The sequence below is a fragment of the Podarcis erhardii genome (genome assembly GCF_964252035.2).
Source record: "Podarcis erhardii genome assembly, chromosome: 3".
NCBI classification, from domain to species: domain Eukaryota; kingdom Metazoa; phylum Chordata; class Lepidosauria; order Squamata; family Lacertidae; genus Podarcis; species Podarcis erhardii.
The window spans coordinates 57,083,695-57,111,047 of NC_138507.1; the positions used below are offsets into that span (position 1 = coordinate 57,083,695).

At 38.9% G+C, this 27,353-nt stretch overlaps 1 protein-coding gene across 5 annotated transcripts in view; it reads left to right on the forward strand.

Moving 5' to 3' along the window:
- Positions 1 to 27,353, forward strand: part of NKAIN2 (sodium/potassium transporting ATPase interacting 2) — a gene marked incomplete at its 3' end in the record, with an annotated part of 484,396 nt that overhangs the window by 206,265 nt on the left and 250,778 nt on the right. For 4 of the 5 annotated variants that reach the window (XR_014155048.1, XR_014155049.1, XM_081856260.1 and 1 more), the window contains exon 2: positions 10,862 to 10,999. The exons of the other annotated variant lie outside the window; for it this stretch is intronic. Coding sequence is in view for 2 of the 4 variants with exons in the window: in XM_081856260.1 (XP_081712386.1) it covers positions 10,862 to 10,999 (138 nt within the window). The remainder of the gene's footprint in view (positions 1 to 10,861; positions 11,000 to 27,353) is intronic. 5 annotated transcript variants of the gene reach the window in all.

Genomic DNA, 27,353 nt, shown 5'->3' on the forward strand with positions numbered 1-27,353 from the left:
ATTTGGCTTCTTAAGACAAACCATGAGCCCAGGTACAGATGACATACTAAGCCAAACCATAGTTTAGCTCACTATAGCACAGCAGGAAGAGGACTAGGAGAGAAGCACAGCAGCTATGATATCCTCTAGAAAGTAACACTCTCACTCTCGCATTCATGCTGAGCTATGGTTTGGCTTAATGTTATGTGTGAAGCAGTTCAACATGTCTGCACTGACCCTGCGTGTGGTTTCACTCCTATTCTGCTTACATGTCAATAATTTGTGATGGCATGATATCTTAGACTTTCTGCAAACATGCAAAAAATGAGATTAATGCACTGAGATAACTGTTTCCTGGAGTAGCCTGAATGACATTGACTTAGAAAATAATGCAGTACTTTCATAGGTGAATAAACTGGGTTTTATTTCACAGAAAGCCATGCCACTGCATCTTTCTTTTACAGATAAGTCTTAGAAATAGGTTTTTCCCCAGGCTCTACCACTCAGTTACTTGGGTGACCTGACTCAATTAACTTAATTGATTCTTGGTTAGATTGTCAATGGCAAACACACAGTACTTCAGTGCCTAAAACCTATTAAAAATCAATAGGGATAACTAGACCTGCTAGGAAGCCGAACACTCTCAATCCATGCATGAATCTGTATTCCACTTAATTTAAGAACTGGACAAATTGCAAAGCCCTGAGTATTAGGGGGCAACCCTGAAATGGGCAAATCCAAGAATACTCCTGTAGTGCAAATGGTTTAATTACTGTTCATATCCATTATAGCCTCAAACATTTTGTCAGTGTTGGGACATGAGCAGCCAGGAAGGTAAAGTTGTGGGAAGCTGCAGGGAGTGGGCTGAGGCACAGTGAAGTGCTATAAGCACAGGACAGCCACTTGGGGTTTAAACAAGCCACAGCTTTATTGATTACAGATGTCAACAGGTTTTGGCACAAGCATTGGGTGTGTATTCTGAATCAACCATCTTGTCTGCTGGTAGATCTTTTGGTAGGATTAACCAAGGTTCAGGATAGCTCTATGACGTACAACAAATTGGAAGGCCATTGAGCCCCTGTCTGGGTGTCTGGACAGCACCTCCCTGTGGATCCCTTTAATGAAATACCTTGATTCCTTGGACTGGAGGAGTGTCCTGACCCCTCCCCACCATCCACCTAGATTAAGAATCTAACCCAATGCCTCTAGTGCCAACTGAGGCCGAGGGCTATGCATGGCTGGATTTTATGGCCAGGGAGTGGACCAGAAGGAAGACATTTCTCCTCTGGTTCACTCCCTAAACTGCACTATCAAGCTCATTCACATTTGGCCGCAACCACAGGTGAGCCTCAGGAGCCAGCGCAGCCAGCAGAAGAGCAAGTAACAACCTCCCCTGGCTGCGCTGAAGCCAGAAGATCACGCCACTGCTGCACCAGGCTGCAACCACCACTCTCTATTAACCGGCAGGCAAGCGGCCATTCGCAGCAGACAGAGATGAGATTAGAACCAAATGCAGTGGCGGGGCTAGACAGCAGGTAGAGAGAGACTGGGGCACTAGGCAGGGAAACTGGTAAAGGTAGCAACTTAGAAAGCACCTATAGATTAATAAATTGTGGCTGATAATGGTCTTCCCTGTGCAAAGAATCACAGTTACCTGGAGCCAATTATGGCAAGGCCAGAGGGAAGCAGGCAATGCTTGGGTAGATGAAGCTATGCTAGAACCTGAGGTATAATAGCATTCTGCAACCTTTAATGTTCTGCTCCAATTTGAAGCCACCTGGTTCTAGTTCTGGTTGTCTCTGATACATGATATTTGGATCTTTGAGCTCTGCATCTTTCAGAATAGTTATCATTTATCCAAGGGTATGTGGAATCTGGTTTATTGAAATCTGGCACAGAATACTGAATTGTATATTTTCTCATTTAGGTCATTAAAGGCTGAAGAATTACCTTTTTATTGGTACATTTTGTTTTTAATTAGCAATATTGCCATGAAGAATGTATGTTAGAAATATGTTCAAATTGGCTAGCACACCTAATTTAGCGTTTTCATTGATATGGTCATTTAAGCAAAAAAGCAGCAACTCAATGGCATTCAGTGTATTTTTATATTGCTACCAACTGCTGAGAATTTCTGTTGCTTACGAACTTAAATGGAACATTAGATTTCCCTCATAGCTTTCTTCTCCTAGACTAATCCATGTTAAATGGGTCAAAAACAATTGTAAACACCTAGCTTTTTGCAGGTCATGATTGCATAGATAATTGCTTCTTTCCATTCAAAGAGGGTCATTAGCTAACAAGCCAGAGTACTCAAAATGGACAAATTTAAGTGGCTAACCTGAAATTTTCAGCTCACTTTTTCCCTGATAGGCACTGCAGAATAGTCAGACGCAGACAGTTTAATTTGCCTTTCATAGCCTGTGACAAGGCTCATGATTATTGCATACAACAAATATTCAGAGCAACAAATTAGCAGATTCTGCTGTTTTGGACAGGCAGCATTAAAAACCCTGCCACTGAATTGTTGGCTGCATCCCACATTGCCAGCATAATAATTACTGCTGAGTTTCTGGACCTCATCAAGTCAGCAAGGTGATAACCCTATTGGATCAGATAGGGATATGAGATATGGCCAACAGAAAAAAGGACAGAGTACTGAAATGGCAACATCTCTGCATTAGAACCCTGGCAAGTGCCACTTGAATTATGGCAGTTGTTTGGCAGGGGCAGGACTGTTCTGGAGAATAGCTTGCAGCAACACTAGATTACAGCATTTGTTGCTTCCAAGGGGAATTGCTGTGAGCACTGAAGCAAAGAAACCAAATCGGAGGGTGGGGAAAGTGAGGATTAGAAGGCAAATGTAGTATGGAAAACTGTGATTTGTAACAGTGTTACAAGCTCTTGTTTCACTGGACTTGCTAGCATTTTCTGCCAAGGAACAAAGTCCCTGGTATAAGCTAAAGAGGAATTATATTCTCCTCTATTTTCTCTTATAGTTTAGCAGGATGTGGTTGAAAAATGATTGACAGTGTATAAATTTAATGCTGTTCTTCTAGCCTTATCCAATGGACACTGGTTTTAAAAAAGTGCAGCAGCAAGCAGGATATATAATATCAACTGAACAGATGATTGCACAGTCTGGCTAGACACTGTGGATGACCTATGGGGGTGTCTAACTTCTCTCTCTCATACACACACCAGGTGATCATCATTGTCAGAGCTGGCTATTCATATCATTGTTTAGGAGAATCCTGCGCAAAATCAGTCTAGCACAGATCACTGCATATGAAGCCCTGTGTCAGGTTTTTACCCTTTACCCATACAGCATCCTTTGTTAAATGTATGACAAAATCCAGCAGATATATCCCATTGTGCTAGAGGAGTCCTTATACAGGACTTTCACTTATGCAGCAGGTTAGGTGAATGCCACCCATGGTCAATTTTATAATAAATGTTTAATATATACAACAATATACTTTTCCCCATACAAATCTCTACATTTAATTTGGTTAAAGGGCATCCTGTTTGTCATATACAGCACGTATATATGTTAGTTTTGATATAATCTCTTTCCTTTAGGGTTAAATTTACCCCCATTTAATTTTTGTATGAATGAAAAATATTTTTCCAAAAATAAATGATAGAGGTGTGAGCAAGACATTTCATATTATAAAAATAATAAGTAACATCATATCTTGATAGAATTTCATGTTTTTTATATTTGTCACTTGCAGTAACTTTAAAGATTCAATCTGTTTCCTAGGATGTGTAGAATGCAACAGTGTCTCATTAGATTTGTGCTTGGCTTGTTATTGCAGTTGTTAATGAACAGGAAATCAAATATGGTATGGAGACTACTAGTTCACTGCATCTCAAAGATTATATTACGCACTGCAAGTTTGTAGCATGGAAATTGCAAATAAGCAATATTGAACATCTAACACAGAACAGTTTTCACATGGCTAGCTTTCTCAAGATGCTATTTTTATAATAGATTGATATAAATCTTGTTACTCTGTGTCAGCGAATGCTAGATAGTATGCCGTTCAGACTGTCTTCTAAAACACATTGATATTAATCTTGTCCCTGTATATCAAGTTGGTAACTCAAGTATCCATACATACTAAATGTAGCCTGAATAGCCTCTCTTCATTTGCAGGACCACTTGTCCCTCACTAAAGGGGTATTCAGAAACTTTCAGGATGTGGGTAAAGTTTTAAAGAATTCTCAGAGGATGGTGGTCTTACGCTTTTCACACCTGTGGAACATCAGTATGTCACATTCTACCATTCGGAATCAAAGATCACAAGTCTCCCAAAAATCTACCCCAGGTTATTCTGACAGCCTAATTTAGCAGCTTTAATGCAGCCTCCCTGGGCTTCCCAAAAACTTTTCTAAATCAAAGTCTTTCTTGCATTCTCTCTCTCTCTCAAATATAATTTGTATTGATTTTGAAAATGTGTGTGTGTGTGTGTATGTGTATACCGACATTACAAAATATTCAAAACAAATAAGCCACTCAATAATTTACAGTCCAAACAAGAAAAAGAAAAGAAGGAAAGGAAGGGAAAACAAATTAAAGATTAAGCATCAGAGTCCTTTTAAACTGTTTCATCTTCTTTATAGGGTTTAGCAAATGCAGTTAAGGCACAGAAATCTATTTCAGCTATAAATCATTCCATATACCCACATACTAAGTGAGGGTTACTAGAACCTCCATTTTTCATTAATAAATTTGATAAAATCTCACCACATCAAAAAGTACCTTTTTTGTTATTCCTTTATGTAAATGTATATTTTGGGTTAGCTTTTCAGATAAAGCCCCAAACCAGACTTTATTATGCCAATTTTTGAAGCAATTAGGGGCATTTTCCTGAAGCAATTAGGGGCATTTTCCTAATATTTCCAGAATCTTGTAATGGTTAACCTAGGCACCAGTAAGAGGAAGTGGATTACATCTTTATTCTTACAATCAAGATTTTGCCCATCTCTGATATTTAAAAATGCAATGGATGGAATCACAAGAACATTTAGGTGAGAAATCAAGCACCTAGCACTAGATTCTTTCCACCTTGTGTAAATTTACCACGTGTAAATAAGTCGCTTTTGAGATCTATGTGTGACAGGTGTCAAGTGCCATCCAAAAAACAATGTTAAGGTTTGTTTCCTTACCTAACGCTGAAATTGAATGCATAGGTTTAGTAGCCCAGATTTTTATTTTTATTTTGTCAAGCATCTACCTTGAGTTGAAAGCTAAAGCATTATTTCCAGCAGTCTTTTAGTGCCTGAAGGGAACCCATATTGATTCCAATCAGTTGATAAGTCCAGCCCTTGCTATAATTTCTTTCAGAAAGAACCACATTTCATATGCATTCAAGTTTCTGGTGGCACCTAGTGAGTGGTTTTTGCTGTAGGGGCTACTGAGGTGCTGTTCATAAACTTCGCTAAGCATCTGTAGTACTGAACAAGCTGTTCTGTAGTTACAGTTGCTGATATCTGATTGGTGCCAGTCTTTCCCACTGCCAATAAGCTAATTATACAAATAAAGATTATTGGCAATGTTTCAGTGTTAAAACCTTCTGTAGTGATTGCCCCCTTTCCTTGTATTTATGCCTATATTTCTCAGCATTTCTTTCTTTCTTGTTCAATATTGCACATTTGGTTATATTTGATTTTTGTCTTCATATAGTGAATTCTGATTGGACTTAAGTACTTTGTTCCTGAAACAGATCTTTCCTTCCTGTCCATATAATCTATTTTCCATTTTCTTGAAGCAGTTCTTAATTTCTTGAAGCAACCTCTTGCCCTTACGGTGATCAAATTTTCAACCCTTTCATTGCATTTCAGTTAACAGTTTTGGTCCTCCACCAACCTTCTAGAGCAATTTGGGATTGGTGCAAGGCACATGTGGGGAGCAGAGGTGGGAAATCCTGTTGTACAAGAGGAAGTCATTCTGCTTCCACAACTTAGTTGAACACAGCCCATCATTACCTGCTTCTTAACTTTCTACCCTAGACTTTATAACTCTCAGTAAGTTGTCACAACCCATGCATTATACAGATGCCCCATGATTCCTTTCCTTTGGCAAAGTTGTTTTATATTCCTCCAACAGTGCAACTGAAAAATAATAAGTGTGATTCTGTGCATGTCTCCTTAGAAATAAGTCCCGTTGAGTGGAATGGGATTTATTGCCAGGTAGAAAGGTATAGGATTGCAGCTATAATTGTCTGTTGAGGACTATTTTAGTACTCTCCATTTCTGAAGTGAAAACTGTTGTTTTGCCTTTAAGGGTCATGTGATTACAGAGATTAGTCATCCTTGGAAGAGTACTTTTAAAAACATTGCCTTATACCTAAACATACAACCCATTCCCACAATCATGGCTAATCATACTCTGCTAGGTTCACCAGAAAGATGGGATAAATACAAATAGCATCTTAAGAACAAATCCAATGGTATATGATAGTTCAAACAGAATAGTCCAAAGAGAGATCAACAACTGATGCAAGATACAGAAATGTTCAGCATGTGAAGTTTCCGTCAATGACAACACTGCACATTGATGACCAGATAAACCTTACTTCAGAAGTCCTTAGTACCCACATTTATTGTAGTATATTTTAAAAAGGAAAGTGTATTTTGGACAGTAATTGGCAGCCACTAGGGACACCACTTTCCTCTCAGCACACATACCATCTAGCCAGTTTAATCTTATGGAATTGTCATCTTGAAAACTTAAGTCAGTGGATACATTTTTAATTTACTAACTCAATGCATTATTTACTTACCCATGTTGTTTTCCTATTAGGTTTCTACCTCACAACCTTGGTAATAAAATAGATACAATATGCACATTACTGGTCTATAAAATACTATGTGGGGTGGGGAATGCAAAAAATTAGGAGAGCAAACTGAGCAACCAGAATGAAATACAGAGATTTGAACAATATGTTGTTCTGGGGAGATGTGTTTAAAAGTCATCACAAAAAGGCCCAGTTATCTGTATGGTGCAGGGCTTAACCCCCATCAATCCCACCCAACAAGTTTCTACTTTACTGTGAAAGGGAGGGAGGAAATGTGGTCTCATTCAAGAATGCTTAAGAAAGCTGTATACCTACTATAGAAAGATATGACTGAACCATAAAAGATGCATAGAAGAAGGACCATCAAAATAATTGGAAGCATGAAAAAAAATATTTGGAAGGAAATTCTACCATGTTCAGGGCTTTTCAGCTTAGAAGAAAAGGGATCTTGGAGAGCAGGAGGGTGGAAAAATAGATGTGTCATAAGTAGTGTGGGAAAAGTGACTAAGGTACTATTACCTGCTCTCTTTCTCCACACCAGTTGTGACAAGCTTATCTCTCCAGCCTGTCATAACACACTGTTGAAATAAGCAGTTATTTCTAAGTTGATTATTATAAATCTTGTAATAAATGTCTTCAGTAAAGTACATCTCTGGGATGGGAATGTGAACCACAAATGTAAACATTTTGATCAATGGTCAATGTAATTTTTTTCTGCATTAATTGTGTTTAAGAAGTGAAACACATGATCAGCAAGTTCACATGATGATCAGCTGTTATACGACACCACATCAGACTATAGTTGGAGAACTGAAGACTTGGTTGCTCCCTGATTCAAAATAGTAATAATAAACATCCTTTCACATAACTACTGTGTTTTGGAGAAGACTAGGCTAAAGCTCTTCTCATTGCTATACTGGATTTTTGCATATGCTGTAAGTTTGCTCTCAAACCCCTGAAGATATATACAGTGCAGATCTATTCATGTCTACTCAGAAGTAAGCCCTATTGAGTTCAATGGAATATAGTTCAGGTAACCATGTATAGGAATGTAGTCATAGTCAAGCAACAGACATCAAGTGGAATTGCTGATCATGTCGTTTGACTATAAATTCAGAGCACAAAAACTTCAAAGAAAGAAGATGGGGAAGATGTTCCTTCTAAAAAGTAAGGGGGGGGGCAAAAAATAAATAAATAAAAGCCCAGAAATACACTGTGAATATATCTACCTTGCTCATAAGAGACAATGGATCAATTGAATTAGGCATTTATGTCATGCGGGTACCTTAGTTAATTTAAAAGTTAATATTGGGGCCTGAGATTAAGTATCACCAGAATAATTAATTTTGTTTACTGATTTTATTTTAATTTAGAAAGGCATTGAAGGACATAACCAATCAAACTCTCTGGAGGAAACTAATTCTTATCAGTCTGCTGCTGAATATTTGCCCTCAAAAGCCAAAATTGATTCTCATGTAATCCATTCAGAAATGGTGATGTTTGTGTTTATTCCGCACTGCAGTTGGGTCCAAAAGTACCACATGAAGATGTTTTTATACAGTCTGAAGCAAGAGCCCCTCTTTAGGAGAACTCCACCACTGCGTTTTCTAAAGATTATTAGGAAATCATCACCTCTCTCTATCTTATCAGTTCAGAGAATCCATGGGATCCACTACAGTGCCCCATGTATTTGGTGATAATTGCTGCTAAAAACAGGGCCTCAATGAATGATTTGTTCCAATATGTGTTGCACCTGGAACAAATTTCATTTCAACCACCCTCCTACTCCGTATGGACAAGAGGTTCCTTCCATACAGAGCAGCTGAAAATAAGATAGAAGGTAGAATGTTGGTGAATTTAGTCCATTGTGATGTCCATTCATAGCTGACCTGTAGCTCCCACTGATGGATTGATGCTGTCTGTTATGGAGTTGGAACTTGATTTCTCCATCCAGATGTATGACAAACAGTCTTTGATTGATCAAAATCAGTGCATTGAGCATTGCTTGACATTTTGCAGAAAAGCAGTTTCTGGATTATTCCAGAGTTTGGTGCCGTTTCAAGGATGAATGTATTAAGCACACTTTTTGAACTTAGAGATGGGCAAATTTGTCAGTTTTGGTTTTCTCAGGTTCTCATTTCCCCCCAACCTTGAGTTCTCCACATTTCCATCAGTCTGCAATTAATTTATTTTTAAAAAGAGTCTCTGTGCATTTTAGTGCAAATTTCTCCCAATAAGCACATGTTTTTATTCACTTTTGTCTAATATGCAGTATTGCAAAGCAATATTCTCTAAAACATTATTTTCACTATGATATGCATACTTTTACCTTAGTACAGGGGGGCACAACCTGCGAACCTCCAGATGGTTGTTGGACTACAACTCCCATCATCCATGATCACTGGCTATGCTGGCTGGGAGTTGTAGTCCAGAAACATCTGGAGGGCCACAGATTGTGCACCCCTGCCTTAATAGATACATTTTTGTATACAGTGGTTGGTTGGCGAAATTCATTGCAAAATTCAGAAAAGTGTGAATTTCAAGGGATGTCTGTCTATTGTTTGCCTGTTGTTTCAGAAAAGTGCAGATGAAGGAGGTTCGCCTTTAAATATGAACTGAAAGGAATTTCTTCTCAATCACCTTTTCTATCATGCAGCAGTTAACATCAGCTGTGATTTGATCTGCACAAGAAAAGTGTTAAATCTGGCAGCATATTTTAAAAAGAGCATTTCTTTTTGTCTTATTGATGCACCATTGCTCTTAAGGGGAACTGGACATATTTTACTTTTTTTTTAATTTAATGCCCCCCCCCCAAGACTCAAGGGGAGAATTCAATGTAAAATAGTAAAATGTATGTAAAAAGATGTATGTACTTTACACACATTTTAAGCATTTTATGATTCCCCCTGAGAGCGATGGAAGGTGATCAAATTCTGTAACTTCCAGCAGGCCTTACTACGGTGATTTCAAGCTGCATGGCAACAAACCACTTTTTAGGCTAGCTGTACATAGCTGGATGAAATTGCTTTTTAAAAACAACATGATTAGGCAGACAGCCCCCAGATCACCTTGTGAGAGCTCACAACTTAGACCACCTCATAAGTGGTGTGAGAGTTGTTATTGTTTTACAACCAAGCAGTATATACATTTTATAAAACAAACATTTTTCCCCCTTTGTTTTTTTCATTTAAACAACTTCTGTACAGATTTTAAAGGATATATACTTTGGAAACCTGTCCTGAACAACCCACATGGAAACAGGATGGAATGGAATTTTGTCCTGACCCATGATGACATTGATTTATTCCCTGGTTCTATCCCTAGTTTTTAATAACCCAAGTAGGTGAAAAGATTTGTATGTGATGTGATATAGATAGATAGATAGATAGATAGATAGATAGATAGATAGATAGATATAGATATGGAGATAGATAGATAGATAGATAGATAGATAGATAGATAGATAGATAGAGATATAGAGATATAGAGATATATATATAGAGATATAGATAGATATAGAGATATATAGAGATAGAGATAGATAGAGATAGAGATACACACACATGTTTAAACAATACACACATATCTCTTGGTTATAAGAAATTTATAAGAAATGTATCTGAAGCAAAGGCTAAGAGAAAGGATGAGTTGGTGCAAATAGAGGGGAACGATGGGGTAGCTGTGTCTTTAACTTGGCTTGGACTTCCAAACCAGCTGGTGATAGAGAGCCTGTCAGTAATAACAGTAATAAATGACAGATGTAGTCATGCTATACCTGCTTTAACTAAAGCATCTCCTTGAATGGGAATAATATCTTGGCAAAATTGTCCTTGTGAATATTTTTGCTATCGGATTATAACTCAATGGACTGTCACAGAAATGCTGTTTTCAGTAAAACAAAAGGAGTGAATTGTTGCAAAGTCATCCCAACTTTCCCCCCTGCTTCCTGAACCATATATCTAGTGAGGCAATGTTTCTAGTGGTGGTAAGTGAAGAGGGAAAATGCTTTCCAAAGCCTCTGACTATTTTTTCTCATGAGCTATTCTAATCAAATCATTGTTGCTGTTTAATCCTAGGTATGTGTGCTGGAGAGACAGATATTTGATTTCCTTGGTTATCAGTGGGCACCAATCCTGGCAAATTTTGTACACATTATTATAGTCATACTTGGCTTATTTGGAACCATCCAGTATAGACCTCGCTACATAACAGGAGTAAGTACCATTCACCTTGTATCCTTAACTCTGTATTTGCCATGTATGGTACAAAACAAACAAACTTGGAGTTGGGAAGAAATTTTATTTGGAGATTTGAAGTAATATGCCCAGTATATCTAGGTAATTGTTTTCAACACATTTAAATGTACAGTGTGTGTGTGTTTTTTTTAAGGGGGTGGGAGTATATTTTTAAAAAATCCTACAGAAATATATTGCTACATTATTTATTACTACATTATTGCTATACATATGAAAACTTAAATTATATTCTGCTATTGTTTCTATAGAGAAAGCAGGAATACAATCTGGCTCTCTTCTCTTTGCTTCCAAAATGGTTTAAACTTGAAAACCACCAAACAGCAGAGGAATCCTGCAGAAAATGGCCATAGTAAATACTGAAAGCCAGTGAATAGATGGAGAGAAAAGAAGATTTGCAGCCTGATATTGCACATGTTTGATGGGTTTCAAATTAGATCACAGCCTTAGAACAGTAGGTTAGTAACAAATCTAAGTGTGTGTTGAAAGTCAGGTCGGAGTTAAAGTTGAAGAGTGATCCAAGGAAGACAAAACTGATGAGCTGTAGTGAAGCATGGTAAAAAGAAATCTGTTAACAACCCTACAAAAATACTACATCGCAATTAGGCTATTAAAAGGGGATGCAATGCAATACAGTTAGAACTTGGATCAGTGGTCTCCAACCTTTCTGGTCCTATGGACTTGTCTGCAAACTACAACAACTGTTATGAACACCACACACACTCTGGCTGCAACTTCACAAAATACCCCATACCACAACTAGGCTTGAAGAAAAAGCTTTCTGATGACCAAAGAAGGCTTCTTTCAAGGCTAATTTCAGCGTGAGAGGGAAGACTGGGGGCCCTGGAAAGGCCTCTCTGGGCATATGTGTGCCTGCAGTTGCCACACTGGCAAACCATGAACTAAACCAGTGGCTAGAGATAACATGGATATAATCCTCATAAGAGGGAACTTCTAGATATACCACAGATTTCTGAATTTGGCAAATGATACTGAATAAACAAAATAAAAGTGAACCTGTGATTCCCCTGCAGCAAACTCATTCCCACATTCCTACATTGCAAACTTATTATCCATCTCTGACCATTTCCCCAATTTATGACATGCCTTTTTAATATCAATTTGCAAGCCCTCAAGTCAAGGACTATCCTTAGGCTTGGTTTGCATGTATTTACCAGCTACAGATAAAGGGGATGTGGTACCCTGCCCACTAGTCTGGGGGTGCCTGTCTTCTACTGGGGTGCCTGGTCTTCTACCAGGCTTCTCCTTGTAGGTATCCTTGTTAACACAGAGGCTAGATGTGAAAAATCCAACAAGTGTAGGCTCAGTTGATATAATCTACAACCCACATACATTTTGGAAATTGGCTAAATGATTCAGACCTTGGTGCATCAGCTGTATTCAAATATTATGCCATTGGTAGATGTCCTTTGGGCCCATAGGCATGGATGCTGCCCACGGGCAAGGCAGAACAGTATCATCCCATTGCCCCTGTTGCATATGGCTGGTTTGTCCAAACTAGCTTACTTAGTGCAGATTAAAATCTGGCAATCTTTAAAAGCATAATAAAATCCCATTCCTTAAAAAAAAACCCACCTCTTATTCCTTTCTTTATGATCTTAGAACTTTTATTGCTCAAAAACATTAATAAGACACATTATTCATGATGCCCCTACCTCCTAACCTTTATGAAGATCCTTCTTTCTTTAGAATAAGTCCTGTGAAATAACATCAGAGTGACTTGTGGGTTCTTGACATTTTTACAAGCAATCTCCTTCTGTACTAAATATATAGCACTTTGTACTGGATAAAGCACAGATCAATGAACTATGTGGGTGCTTCACAGATTACAAGCATTGTCACTCAAGGATAAAGAAATCTTTCTTCTGGCTTGGAATGGCTCGCTTTGGTGGTCTTCCTGTAACCAATATAATGAAAAGGAAGTTCCTATTTTTTCACAGCAAGTCAAGTCCCCTTAATTTTTGGTAATGAACTTTGAAAATGTGGAGTCTCTGTTTGCATCTTCAGGTTGCTTTCACCCCAGTGTTTCATACAGCAGCCTATTTCATATTTTCATGTGAAATCAAATGAATACATGTCAGGGAAGTGGCACTGTGTAAGTAGGTTCCATACCTGACCTACATACATTCATTAGAATGCATCTGTAGAGAGCCCACAATGGATATGAACACTGTTGTGTTGGTGTATGCAGGGCCACACTTAGTAGGACAAATTGGCAGTTCACATTTTCTGCCAGAAGCTTTTCCTGTCAATGGCACAAATTCCACTCAAAGTAGTACAAAAGTGGAGAACAGATGCAGTACCATCAAGAGAAGAATGGCACCTTAAAATATTAGAATATAGAACTTGCCAGCATGACAAACAGATTAAGAAATAAAGATGATACTAATTTAAAAGAGGACTGGACATCATATATAGAGAATATATAGAAAAAAATAGTATAACAAGAAATGAAGTGTAACAGACTGAAAAAAATACTCAGCAGTAGATGTGACAAAGTGGGACAGTGTAAGGTAATGAAAATAATTTAGTAGAATAAGAAAATGCAGTCAAAAAGACAACAGATAGGATACCATAGAAACAACAGAAGGGAGTTAAAATTAAGGCTCATAGGCGTCAATTAAATTGGAGGAATAAGCTATGTTACTATTATTATTTACAGATATATGTCTTATACTTATGTTATTTTTCCCTCTTCTTACTATCATGTGTTTGACTGCAACATACTATGCATTGATAATATGATAAAAAAGTTTTTTTTAAAAAAAAATCAATTCAAAGTCTTTTACCTTGTAAAACAGTTTACTATCACCAGTTTGAAGTGGGTAAAACACAGTCTCAAACTATTTGATGGATATTAGGGGTTATGGAACTCACCTATGAGAACAGAACTTCAGTTTATTTGCAGTCTGGTTCTACAAGTCATGGTACTTTTAAGAACAGCAGTTTATCTATCTCATTGATTCCTATCCTTGGTATAAGGATGGATCCTTCATTTGGAATGGCACTTGAATGGCACTTCTGGAGCACCTGTAGTGCCATTTAAGGTTCCAGACTTCCTTTACTGAGGGAACTTCCCTCCCCTTTTAAAATAGCAATACGTCCCATTATGTAAAATCATAGTTTCTTGTTAATATTAATAAAGACTCAAAGAGCATTATTACAGCAGGTACCATTTAGTAATGGACCTTTCAAGCCTCTCGGATGGGAAAAGTAAGTAAACAAATCCTCAGTCTTAAACTGGAGATTAGCAGTTAAAACTAGTCCACCTTTCTATTTTTACAGTGCAAGATGGTGCTTTAACTACTTCTGTGTAATCCTCTGCTTGAGTTTCAAGAGCTAATATGGATTTATAGGATAAGGTTGCAAACTGTCATTTATTAGCCTTAAGCTGCAATCCTAAACACAGATATTTGGAATTAATTTTGGTGAGATCAGTGAGATTTTCTTCCAAGTAAATTGGGATTTTTTTGTTTGTTTCATCTGTCAGTTTTATGGATTAGGTGTGTTGATGAGAGGATAAGTGATGGTGGGGAAATGGTTGGGAGGATGCTTACCATTGGGTGCACATTCCCCTCTGCCAGAATCCTTTAAGCTGTGAGGAGGACTGCCACCTCATCATTTAAAGATGGGGTGTAGGGTGTGGGGTAGGAGTTGTTTTGCTGGGACTTGTTTCCCACTGGATTCACAGATTTACCAGGCAGCTAACAGCTGTATCTCAAACTCTTCTTGCTTCCTAGCTTTGTAGTTTTTTCTAGGTAAATTATTCTAATGTCCTGTCACTATGAGGAGGCAACAGTGCGAAAGAGATGGCAGAAGCGTTCTCTGAGCTGCCCAAGCCATCCTTGTGCTAGAGGAAGGTCAGGACCTTGGACAGGACCCTGGACCTGAGTGCTAGACCACAGTGCAATAACAATAGTTTCAGTACCATGGTTAGCAGTCCTGTAACTGAGAGCAGGAGGGAACAAATTTCCTTGTTACAACTATCCAAGCTTTATAGCCATATCTCGAGGATATAGACTAAAACTCTACTCCCAGTTTGCTTCAGCCTGCTAGTTAAAGGGCCTGTGACCATTAATGCAGCCCCCTCTAGGTGGTAATGCTTTGGGATGTGGGGCCTTAGTTCGTGTATTCTCTGCAGCACTTCCATGATCCTTAAAGGAATCATTTGTTGATTCTTCAGAGTCCCGAGGCAAAGATACATCTTTGGTGTTTGGGTGGCTAGGTGTGGAATCTGATGCTGGTGGGTCTACTCAGAATGAGCTGGGGAGTGGATCCATTTCTTCCCTGGAGCTATTACTTCTCTAGGACTTAGGGTCTGAGGACTCTGGATTTAGAGCCATGGCACTAAGGTGACAGCTGCAACCAAGATATTGGGGCATCACTACCACATGGTTTCACTTGTATACCAACTTAGCAGAGCTGTTAAGAAAGATGGGATTCTATGGGGTGGGAGCTATGCTTGAGCTCCAAGAGCATGGCTCTTTGGACCACTGTTTTGGCCAGTTCCATAGAGCTGTTATGCAAGTGCAGAGCTATTAGCAAAGAGATATAACTTAGTGAGAGAGCACACAATTTGCATGAAAATGGTCCCAGGCTCAACCCCTGGCATCTCCTGGTAGTGCTGAAAAAGACCCCTACCTCAAAGTTCAGACAGCCATTGCCAATCTATGCAGACAACACTGAGCTAAATGACACAAGGCATCACCTTATTTTCCTAGATCTCACAAGACATCAAACATAGAAGAGGTAAAGAGAAGAGGCAGGGGGGTTGTGAATGAGAATATGAGATGAAAATGATGGACAGGGACAGGCAAGGTAGTGGGAGTCGGCAGAGGGAGAGAATGTTAAAGGATTATCTGTCTGTCTATCATCTATCTATCTATCTATCTATCTATCTATCTATCTATCTATCATCTATCATCTATCTATCTATCTGTCATCTATCTTTATGTACCACTCATACAGCATAGCTCTCTCAATTATAAGCCAAAATTTTAATGAATTTCTTGTTGCCTTTGCCTTTCATTCCTCACCCCAAGGATCCTTTAATCAGTGATAGGATTTCTGCCTTGCAGCATAGAGAGTGGCCTAGAGTTTACATTTTTTATAGGTTCTCATCAGCAAAACCATCCCAGAAAACAGTTTCCCCATAGTTCCCCATGTTGCAGTTCATTCAAAGATGTGTGTGCAACAGGGAGAGACTGAATAACTGTATGTTTGAGAAATGCAGTCCTTGTCAATTATGATAGGGACTGACCTGATCTGCACTTCCCAGCCTAATATGTGGACTGAAATGTAATGTATTCATTGGATTTTGCACTTCTCTCAAGGTTGCAACAGGGTTCACAACTCAACATTATTATCTGTGCTCCACTTGCAGGAGAATGAGGAGCATGGGGGGTGGGATAGCATTGAACACACCAATCCAGTAGTGGGTTAAATATGCCCACCACTGTAATACTTCCAGCGTGTCAGAGCTTGGTGTGGCACAGGGCAAGGAGCCTACCATCAGGCAGCCCACCTGCTGCCCAGCTTTTCCTTCTCTTGTCTTCTCACTGGGGGGAACAGGAGGGATCTGCCATGCTCTTAAGTCTACCATGGCGTGTAGCATTCTGGTGATCCTTCCCACAAACTGCTTGTTTGGCAACCAGCCTTAACGCTGTAAATTGGAGCTGAGACTGTCAGGTGGCTCCAGTTAAAACTTTTCATGAAGCTCCTTTTAGCAGGCTGTTGATCCTGCCCAATCTCTCTTGCCATATCAAATTGTGATTAAAAAATATCATAAGAACAAGAAATTCTTTATTCCTATGGGAGTGGTGAACTCTTTATTGCTTTATTGAGGCAAGGTGAGGTGACTGCCTCAGGTGGCAGGATCCACCAGGGCAGCAGATCCCAGTGTTGATATTTCTTCCCCACTTGTTCATGATGTAGATCTTCCCTCGCTCCTTGTTCCTTGGTGTGGAGGGGGAAGCCCCATCAACCAGTGTGGCTGGCCGAAGTCCACAAGCATTCTCTACTTTTTAGGAAGGGTGGTTAAGTTGGGAGCAGGGAATCCTGGCACCCATGGCATCAATTTATAACCTAGGAGTGGGCCAAAGTTCATTCCATTGAATCTTCTGATTGGCACTCTCTGTGTGTCAGGGTTTGTCCTGGGCTCCAGCACCATGGTGCTGTTCCTGCTTGAGTGCTTCCCTGCTGGCTGCAGAGGCAGCACAAAGGAAGTCCCCCATGGAGATAGTGGCGAGCCAACAATTATTTTTTGTAAATATTTATGCTCCATCCTTCTAGGGCCTATGCAGCATTCAGTGCATAGTTTGAGATCAAATACATTTAGGAATGTGTGTTTCTAGAGGAACATATAATTTTTGAGCAAAACTGTGGCAGTACATGTGAACGTCACATGAATCCAAAATAAAATTGCCCATCTATCCCTAGTATATCCATTACAATCCTTCCCTGATATTTTTTGTTTGAGCAGACATTTTCTTCACAATGTGACTGTATCTGCTGGGTGGCCAAGGCAGGTGGGGAAGGGGATGTTCCATTGTTGCCCTGAAGTCAGACTGTGAGACACTCACTCTACCTTTCACTTTTTAGCCACAATGCTTTGTGTAGTAACACACTGGCTGGCTTTAGCTTTGTTTTAAAAGCTGTTTCATGCTGTTTGCCTTTCTTCCATGAACTTATGCACTGAGCCCCCTGTAAATCTTGTTGTTATGATCACTTTAAGTGCTTATTGTTTCAACATGTTCTTCACTTTCTTGGTGGTCTGCAGGAAAATAGCGAATTACTTTTTCAAACCATCCCTGTTGTCATGAGTGCTATTACCAAGAAAGAAACATTTTACAGCTGACACTGAAAAGCAAGATAAACAACATGCATGGTTGTAAAATGCAGCAGTAAAGAGGTTTCAAAACTTCAATTCCTCACCATTTCCATAGTTTGCCTGTCAATTGTGCTGTTTATTTTGAGATTTGCTTTATTGTCTATGCACAGGCCCAAATGATAAGGCTACACATATTCTTGTCAGATAAGCTCAACTGCAGATAACAAATTTGAAACTTAAAGTAATAAGGATCTCAGTGAAGATGCATCTCATGTTATGTGAGTTCAGCAGATACTGTGTGCATTATAAATGCTGACCAAGGAGGCACTTTATATAGTCTTTGACACAGAAATAATTCCACCCCTAAACATTTCTACTGTAGCCTCGTTTTTATCTTTGCGAGTTCCATGATTTGTTAAAAAGAAAAACATTGTGAAGAGATAAAGAGGAGCTACTACTAAAATAGGTTCTTGTCACTCCCTTGTTCAAATCCAGTGAAAAGTCAGCCAATTATGTATCTCAAAACTCTTTATAGCATTTTGCATCCATTGCAGTATTCACTGTTTCTTTGTTTGAACACAGAGCTAAACAATTTCAAGCTTGAAAATCCTCTTCATATATTATTTAAGAAATTAATATCTGCTCTGTAACCAAATTAGAGCACCATTTGTTTATCTGTAAGGTTCAGTGCATGACATGAGTTGCTTAGCTCATCAGTGTGATGAGTTAACAACAGAGATTACTTTGGGTATAATCTTAACATTAGTCAAAGGAGAGGGTATATTTAGATTTAGTCAGTTCATTCTGGCCAAAGTTTGCATATGGAAATAACGTATTTTCTTTCCCAGTAATTGTTTATTTGTATCAGTTTGCTGGAATGTATATTTTAATTATTATATAAAAGTAAATTTGAGAAACTTACTTAGGTGCAAGAAAATTTTGAACAAAAATCATATGTTATTTTCATAATTCTGGACATTTCTCAGCTTATCCTGGTAAATTTACTGCGGCATGATGGAAATCAGGAGGAAATTGGATCACTTGTTGAAGACAAATGTCAGGTCTATTTTGAACACTTACCAATCAGCCATTGTATATGTCATCCTTCACTGCTAAATGAGGGAAATGAGAATGAAATTTGGTTATTAGCCAAAGGCACTTGGCTGACACTGAAATTTACTGGTAATCAGAATGTAGCACCGGTTTTCTATTTTGTTAAAAAATATATTGGTAAATGTCAACATTCTTCATAACATTTATTCTTAATGCATTCTTGGTGTTCTTTATGCATCTGATGAAGTAACCTGTTACCTACAAGAAGTCATATCAAATAAAGTGCTGGTCTGAGTGCTACAACAGCTTTTGCAACCAGACCCAGGCATAAAGAGGTGAAACACAAGTGTTGTGTCAAACTAGGGTTACATTTTGTTAATAACATCTGCAATGTTATTAACAATAATGAGAAGGCCAGGAAGCTAACTTCAAGCTTTGATGATATTATTGAAGGGAAATTATGGGGTGATATCAAAAGTTAGTCATACTCAAAACAGCCCTATTGGAATCAATGGACATACATTGCCTATGACTTAGTTTGATATCAACGCCAATGTGCTAGATGCCCTTTAGATCTGCAGCTGCAATAACTTGCTCTCAGTGAATGTGAATGTCATGTGGCAAGGCAGTTTTAAATCAGCTCTCTGACCTACTGAGTGAACTCTATTGTTTGTTCTTTTTCTAGAAACTGCTTTGTGATCATTTTTCAAAATGAAAAGTGACATACAAACGTGTATGTGTGTGTGGTAAATATAGAATAATTGCCCTCCCTTTAGGAATTAAGCATTTTTTCATATTTCACATTTTCAACAATACTGTTGATAAGCATGAAAATGTGATTTCTTGCACTAGAACAGATAGTGGCTACTTGAAATGACATCAGATGGATGCATATAGAACATATTTCAGAAGTCAAAACAGCAAATAATCTTGTGGCACCTTAAAGACTAATAGATTTATTGTGTCATAAGTTTTCACGGTCCACAGCACACTGTCAGATGCACCAAGTGTTGTCTTCTCTTGGCAGATATATATACACACATGAGTACGGAGGGAAAAAAGAATTCAACAGTAGAGTCAAAAGGCCATGAAATGTAAGAAAGGTTCAGTATACTATGCCAAAGCCCAAATGCTTCTATGATAAGAACCGAGTAACTCATTTCCAGCAGCGATCACAGGGAATAATACTTTCTAGCTATCTGGTAGTTTGTTTCTCATTTGCAAGGATATCATCACCAGCGACTGTAGAATGAGAAACCTTTCCTCTGTGTGGCTACATATCAAATAGCTTTAATTTAGCCTCACATTTTAAAACGATTCATCCTTAAGCAATGTGCAACTGCAAAACCTGTTGCTGCTGTAGATACCAGCTGAGGTCAAGAAGGTTCCCCAGCAACTTCCTTTAATTTTCAGTAATTTTTCTTTCCTTTCTCTGAAGTGGCAGGGATTGTCATGTGCTGCTAATGTGTAGCATTAGATTATATAAGCTGATGCCTAGGAACGCTTTTGTTAAGGTCTTTTGTTAAGGTACAGAATGCATACATACAAAATGAGATACAGGAGTGCCAATATTTCAGCTATGATTTAATTTTCCATTTATATTAGAGCTGCCATCAAAATTTGACAATAAAGGAATTTTTGTTATCTCTATTACTCAGAAAATTTTTAACAAGCCTAATAAAACCTGCATTCTCATCCATAAAGTTCTATTGGTCAACCCCCCCTCCCCCCCGCATGCCAACATTCTGCAGTAATAATTGCTATATATTATTGAATTATTTAACCCTTCTTCAGAAGACCATCTCCTGTAGTTGCATTAAATCCCATGCTATCAGTGAAATGCATAACGTTTAACAATGCATTCCTATACGTATTAACTCAAAAATAAGTTTCACTGGTTGTTTGAAACAAGTGCTCCCATATGGGATGGAGCACAACTACCACATCGGCTCTCAAAAGAACTGATGATCACAAAAGTGTGTGTCCTGTATGCATATTTCCCCATACTCTCAACCTCCTATGAGAGCAACAGGAAGCTTTGGTAGCACAATAATAGCTCAGCCCATCAAGGAGATGAAAGTGTCAACAAAGGCATAAGACAGACCTCACCAGGGAGAGGTCATTCCACAGATAGGGAGCCCCAACTGAAAAGGCCCTCTTTTTTGTCATCACCCTTCAGAGGGGGTTCTAGAGAAGGGCTTCCAGAGAAGAAGATATGTGTGTCCAGGTAGGTTCATATCAGAAGAGGCATCCCAGAAGCTATTGGGACCTGAGCCGTAAAGAGTCCTATAGGTCAAGATCAGCCTTTTGAATTGGTGTTATAAGATCTGTTCTCCTTGAAGAGTTGGGGATCTGCATTCTGTACTAACTGAAGCTTCTGAAAAGCAACCCCATGTGAAGTGCATTGCAATAGTCCACTCTTGATGTTACCATAGCATAGCTAACTGTAGCATATTCCTTTGAATACCTTACTATACATGGAACATGTCCTAAGAAATGTCTCAGTCCTGCTGGGTCAAGTCTGAGGCTTCCATGACTATTAGTCTCAATGAACAATGAACTCCATAACTGTCATTGTATATAATAGCTTGGCTGAATAGTATCAGGACAGAGTGAGGTCTTCAATATTAAAATACTGTGAACTTTTGTCAGAATTGTAAAGGCTCTATGCTATGGCTTGTACTGTGGTTTGGACTTCATTCTCAGGCTTCATTAAAGTTCATAAAAAGACTTTCTGGGACTAAATTACCAGCAGTCATTGAAAATTGTAGCTTGCTGTGTTCCATCAGAGTTACTGGTACAAATTTGTGCTAATGTGTGTAGCCGGGACTCTGCATCTGAGGTTTTCCCTGGTTTTAATCTCTTTTATTTCCTTAGTTGTGAATTAATTGAACATTATCAATATTTTAATTATGTGCATGTGCCTGGAAGGCCTTTGGCTACTGGGCAAACATTTAATTACTGTTAATAATGTTATTGCTGTTGCTACTGTGACTGCTATTATTACTAGACTATAATAATATAAGAAATAACATAAATGGAGATTAAATGAAGTTAAAGAAAGAAGAAAGGGCCTGAATAGGTCTCATGAGGTTACAAATACAAGACATAATCTGTACAAGTAATTTTCTGTTACATCAATACTTCAGTGCCTGCTATATTTAATCCAAAGCAAGTTCTGAGCTTTGACTTTTTTTCACTAGGGAGCTTCTATAATATGGATCATATCATGTATTGGTCACATAAATAGCCCTATTGCTTGCTGTCCAATTTTGATTACTGTTCCATAGTTTCATGCCCTAGGTGCTTCCCCCATCGTAGCCTAAGACAGTGTTTCCCAACCTTGGGCCTCCAGCTGTTTTTGAACTACAATTCCCATCATCCCTGACCACTGGTCTTGCTAGCTAGGGATGATGGGAGTTGTAGTCCAAAAACAGCTGGAGGCCCAAGGTTGGGAAACACTGCCCTAAGAGGACCATTGCAATATTGTTTATCATCTAGGATGGGCAACTGTTACTTGTTCTGTTCCCACTCCAATGGCTACTGCAATAAACTGGAATATTCTCCATATGACATGCAGAAGCCCAAGTTCTCCTGTTTCCTCTTCCCCACACGCTCCCATTCACTTGCTTTCTTCTAGGCAACAGCAACAAGCAACAAACCCTTAGTTTTCTTCCCAGAAAATTGTTTCTGTCTGGGCAATAAAAAATATCAATTTTACAGAAGGTTTAATGGAACTTCTAACTTGGCTCTGCCTGGCATGGTAGGGGCACTTAATGAAATCTGGGAGAGCCATATTTTGATTCTTAGCTTCAGTGAGTCCCACTTACACCCAGGGTAACACTGAATAATAATCAAATTTGAGGGCATCTTGACCGAAAACTAGGGACATAGAGGACAGAACCATTCAAACCCAAATGCTTCCAGTCATTTTTCAGTGAATATCAAATGCATTTCATAAGTAGTCTGTCCCTTCCCTTGTTGCACTACATTGAAAGGATATAGAAAGGATATAGTAAGCTGCCTTAACCAGGTCAAATTATTTGCCATTCTACCCTAATACTATCTGCCCTAACTAGGAAGGACTCAACACTGCTTCAGGCAGAAGTTTGTCAAATCTCTTGCTATCTAATCTTGCCAGAGATTGGATATTGGAGAGATCTTTTGCATGCAATGCATGTACTCTGCCACTGAGTTATGGTTCCTCCCTGTGTCACGGGACTATTTCCACACATCACTTGTCAACAAACTGGCTTTGCCACAAGTGTCTGTTTGACAGGGGCCTGCAAAGAATTGTGGCTCACTGATTAGTCTATCTGTATGATGGTTACATTGTGCTGGAACGTCACTTACTTTTATTTCTCTACATTTTTATACCACTTGTTTGTAATAAAATGCCCAAAGCACTTTACAAAATGAATAAAACAATAACATTGGTCAATTAAGAAAAACTGTTTAAAATCAAGTATTTGAAACATGCAGTAAGCTAATACCAGATGAAAACACACAACAGCTTCTAAACTATGGAAAACAATGTGCGAGGCAGCATTTTATATTGAAACTCATATTTTCTCATTTCTGCATGCCTCTTACCCTGGCACAAGAAACAGGAGGATGAAATGAGAGTTCACCAGGATATTGATCATATTTTAACTGTTAATGAGGTATAGATGAAATATTCATATATACAGTAGAAACCTCTATTATTCTATCCGCCTAAAATAGCCTGCTCCTGACAGCTGTGTAAGTTTTGGGGCTGTCAGTGAGGAAATGTTAACATTTGGAATTGAAATTCTGTTCTTTGTGATACTCAAGGAAAGTATAATTAAACCAATATATGTGCAAGTAACAGAGACAGCTTATGATCAGCTTAACAACATTCACCAGATTTCAATTTAATGTCTTATTGGTTTATCTGATGCCACATTGTATCAGGAAATAATGAGCGTTGGTGAAAAGTTTTGCATAATTCTTCACCAAATAAGAAAAGTTTGGCTATGTATGGTTATAAGTTTATTATTGTTAAATTACCAGGGTTCAGGGTCTAGTCACGTGACTACAGATTCAAGTTTGTAAATCTGTTTAACTTTCCTTGAATGAGTCCCAAAAGAAGGTACCAATTAGGTTAATAAAGAAATCCTTTTAGCTTTAAGCCCTGTTACTGAACATGTAAAAAGGGAACAGAATTGCATCCACTGTGTCAGCCCCCCCATTTTATATGTGTTAGTCATCCCCCCCCTATTTCTTATTGAAGCAACTTTGGTGGAGAAGGACATTGGTCAAGATCCATAGGGGAGTTGGGAATGGCGCCTCAAGGTCTTGAAGCACCTGCCCACATAACTGAACTGGCTGGCAGAACCCACAAGAGCAGCTTGCACCATGGTGGGCCTTAAGAGCTTGGCAAATCCCACATTGTGTCCCCATCAGACAGGCTGAGTGACTAAGCAGCCAGAAGACAGGCTGCCTGATAATTTTTGCCCTATGACAGATCACCCTTTGGTAACCAATCAAGCTGTGGCCTTGTCTGACCCATAATGGCCTTTCTGTGCTCAGTCATTGCTCCCTTGGATTATTCCTAGCTGTGCATGCATGGTGACCAGAATACTGACAATCTGGAGATGACCTAAGCCACAGGTCCTGAGATCCTTCCTTGGATGTTTACAATGTTTAAATGTATGTTCACATTTGAGGATGAAGGCCTAGTTTTAAAAACTTGGTCCCTGTATTTTTATAATTTGCATGTGAATTTTTTTAACACAGTCACCTCTACAAGTAGGTGATAAATTACACATACAGACACCATTTGGAGGATTGCCGACTAATTTCACACCTTTTAACTGCAATTAAGTGCTTGCTTCCAGCATGCTGAAAACGGAAATATCTTCCTGATAGCAATTCATATTTTAAAGGCTGTTGGCTGGCGCTACAGTGGGACAGTCCACCAATTATGTTAAAAATAAGATCTTAATTCTGGGAAGCACTACGAGGTCTACATAATCAAGTGCCCTGCCCTGTGGCAAGATCTTTCCAGCATTGGCACCTATAGGCTCTCTGTATTATATAAATTGCCTGAGTTGCAGTTCTTATTCCAGCTGCCCTTCCAATTAAATCTAATTGGAATAACTCATGATTAGTTCATCCAGGTTTATTCTCAGAACAATTTTGCAGAGCATATATTTACTTATTGCCAGAACAAAATCCCACACAAAACTTCATCTTTTGAAAGACAACATGGTAAAGAACAGCGTAGAGCTGACTCAAACGTTTGTGAGATTCAGCTTTTGTTTCAAGACTTGCATAACTGATGAGGAAGAACCTTTCATCAAACTGCCAAGAAAATGGCCTTTAAAAAACTTGTGATTCTGGGTATTCCAGCCTGGAATGATGATAATGATGATGGTGGTGATAATGATAATATAATTGTTTTCCCACCCTTGCCCTAAGGTTCCAGGCTGGGTTACAACATTAAAACATTAATCACAGCTTGAGGATACAGTGAACTGTACAGTGATTATTATCACTGAGTTATCACAATGGGGCATAGCTCAGAGAAGCTCTGAACCTAGGAAACAAGAGATCTGTACAGCCCTTAAGTTGCTGGGGGGCAATGTTCTGACATACACTTGTATAAAGGGAGTCTATTTGTCATGGCTTCCAAACCTGGCCTCTTACAGTACACTGAGGAAGATACCAGTAGGGAGGACAGATAGACTGCTCCACTTGATGATCATCCTCAACAACGCCTTCCTTGGGGCCCTCTCAGCAGGAGAGGACCTAACTCTTGAACCTTCCTAGGACTCATAGAATGAAGCTCAAATAGCATTCCCATGCCTTGCACAATCTAGAAGTCAGTGTCTCCATACTTACGCAAGAGCCCTTTAAGTCAGCACAACCAGCTCCTTACGGAAGCAGGGCAACTGCAGTACAGGCCATGCTACCCTCCATAAGGCTACAAATGGGTCCAGCTCTTGATTTAGATACCACCTTTGAAAACTCCAAAGCTCAAGTAGCAGGTCCCACTGGGAGCTGCCCAGGGTCCTGACCTATTAAGAAAGTCATGCTTCAAACTGCTTGCCTCGCCAGACTTGTTTCTTGCTTCCACTTGCCCATAAGGTCCACAGAGCAGAAACTCTGGCTCTTTGGAGAACTTGGTCAGATAATTATTGGATTGTCCTGTTTCAATTTTAGAAATTTGTCATCTGACATATTCCAGAAATGATTACAATTAATTTATTTTGCACTCCTAAGTAGAGAGATTGCAGTTCCTTTGTAGCCAGATCATTATATCCATCTATTGCATTTTTTAAAAGTACTTGTTAAACTGAGTCTGAAAGTTTAAAAGCAACATTCTATTATGAACCCATTTTACCCCTAAATTATCTCTACCTACGTGGATTCTCTTCTATCCACCAAAGCTTCATTGGTTTTCTTACTTCCAGCTGTATTTATTTCTCACCTTTTATAATTGCTTCTCTTCCCCCACCCCCTTCTTTCTACTAATCAGTACACACATTACCAGTATGGCTCTAGCTTTCAAGTATCAATACACAATCAGATTTCTATTTATTGTATCCACAAGCTGCTTGCATTAGTAGAAGTATATGATGTTTTATTAGTATTCCAAGAAAGATTGGAAAGTGAGTTAATTACTGGGAAAATCCTTAAGATGTGTACTCAGGAGCATCCATTGCATCTCTGTCTGAAGAGGAGCAACCATTCTTTGCTATGGCTAAAGGAAATAGGGGAGTGAGGCTTCCCTAGCATTGGACTTGATTGTTCCAGCCTCGTGTGTGTAGGAGGGATCACTTTCAATCCTTCTGAGCATACCCCTTCCCCCCCCATACAAGTGAATGGCTACAATTTGCTTCTGGGACACTATTTCAGAGGTAGCCAAACCTCTCCTATCTCCACTGACACTGGACATCTGACTCCCACTGGCATAGATTCCATTGGGGGCAAAGCATTTGTGGATTTAGAAATGCATTGTGTCTCCCCCTCTCCCAGTGGATCTTTACTGTAAAGCTTTTTAGGTCTGTGTTGTGTTTATAAATTTATGCAGTGACTGACACAAATCCAATTCCTAAATGGCAGGAATCTTGCTGAACACTCCGGGAATACAGATGTATGCTAATCATAATGATGAATGCAACTGCCTTTTCCTGCAACACAGGCCACTTTAAATGTTCATAGCCCTGTCTACACATGCATTTACTACGGTCCTGTTCAATGTATGCCTCATTCTAGGATTCCAGCTTTAGATTTGCACATTATACTAGGAAGCATTTAAGATTTTGTTGTTACCTAGTCAAATTCATCTTGGCTCTAAAGTAGGCCACAGTAATATGAATCTCTCATATCATGTATGAATAAATGCTGGCTAAAGTACAGCTAATGTTTTGTTTATCCAGCATC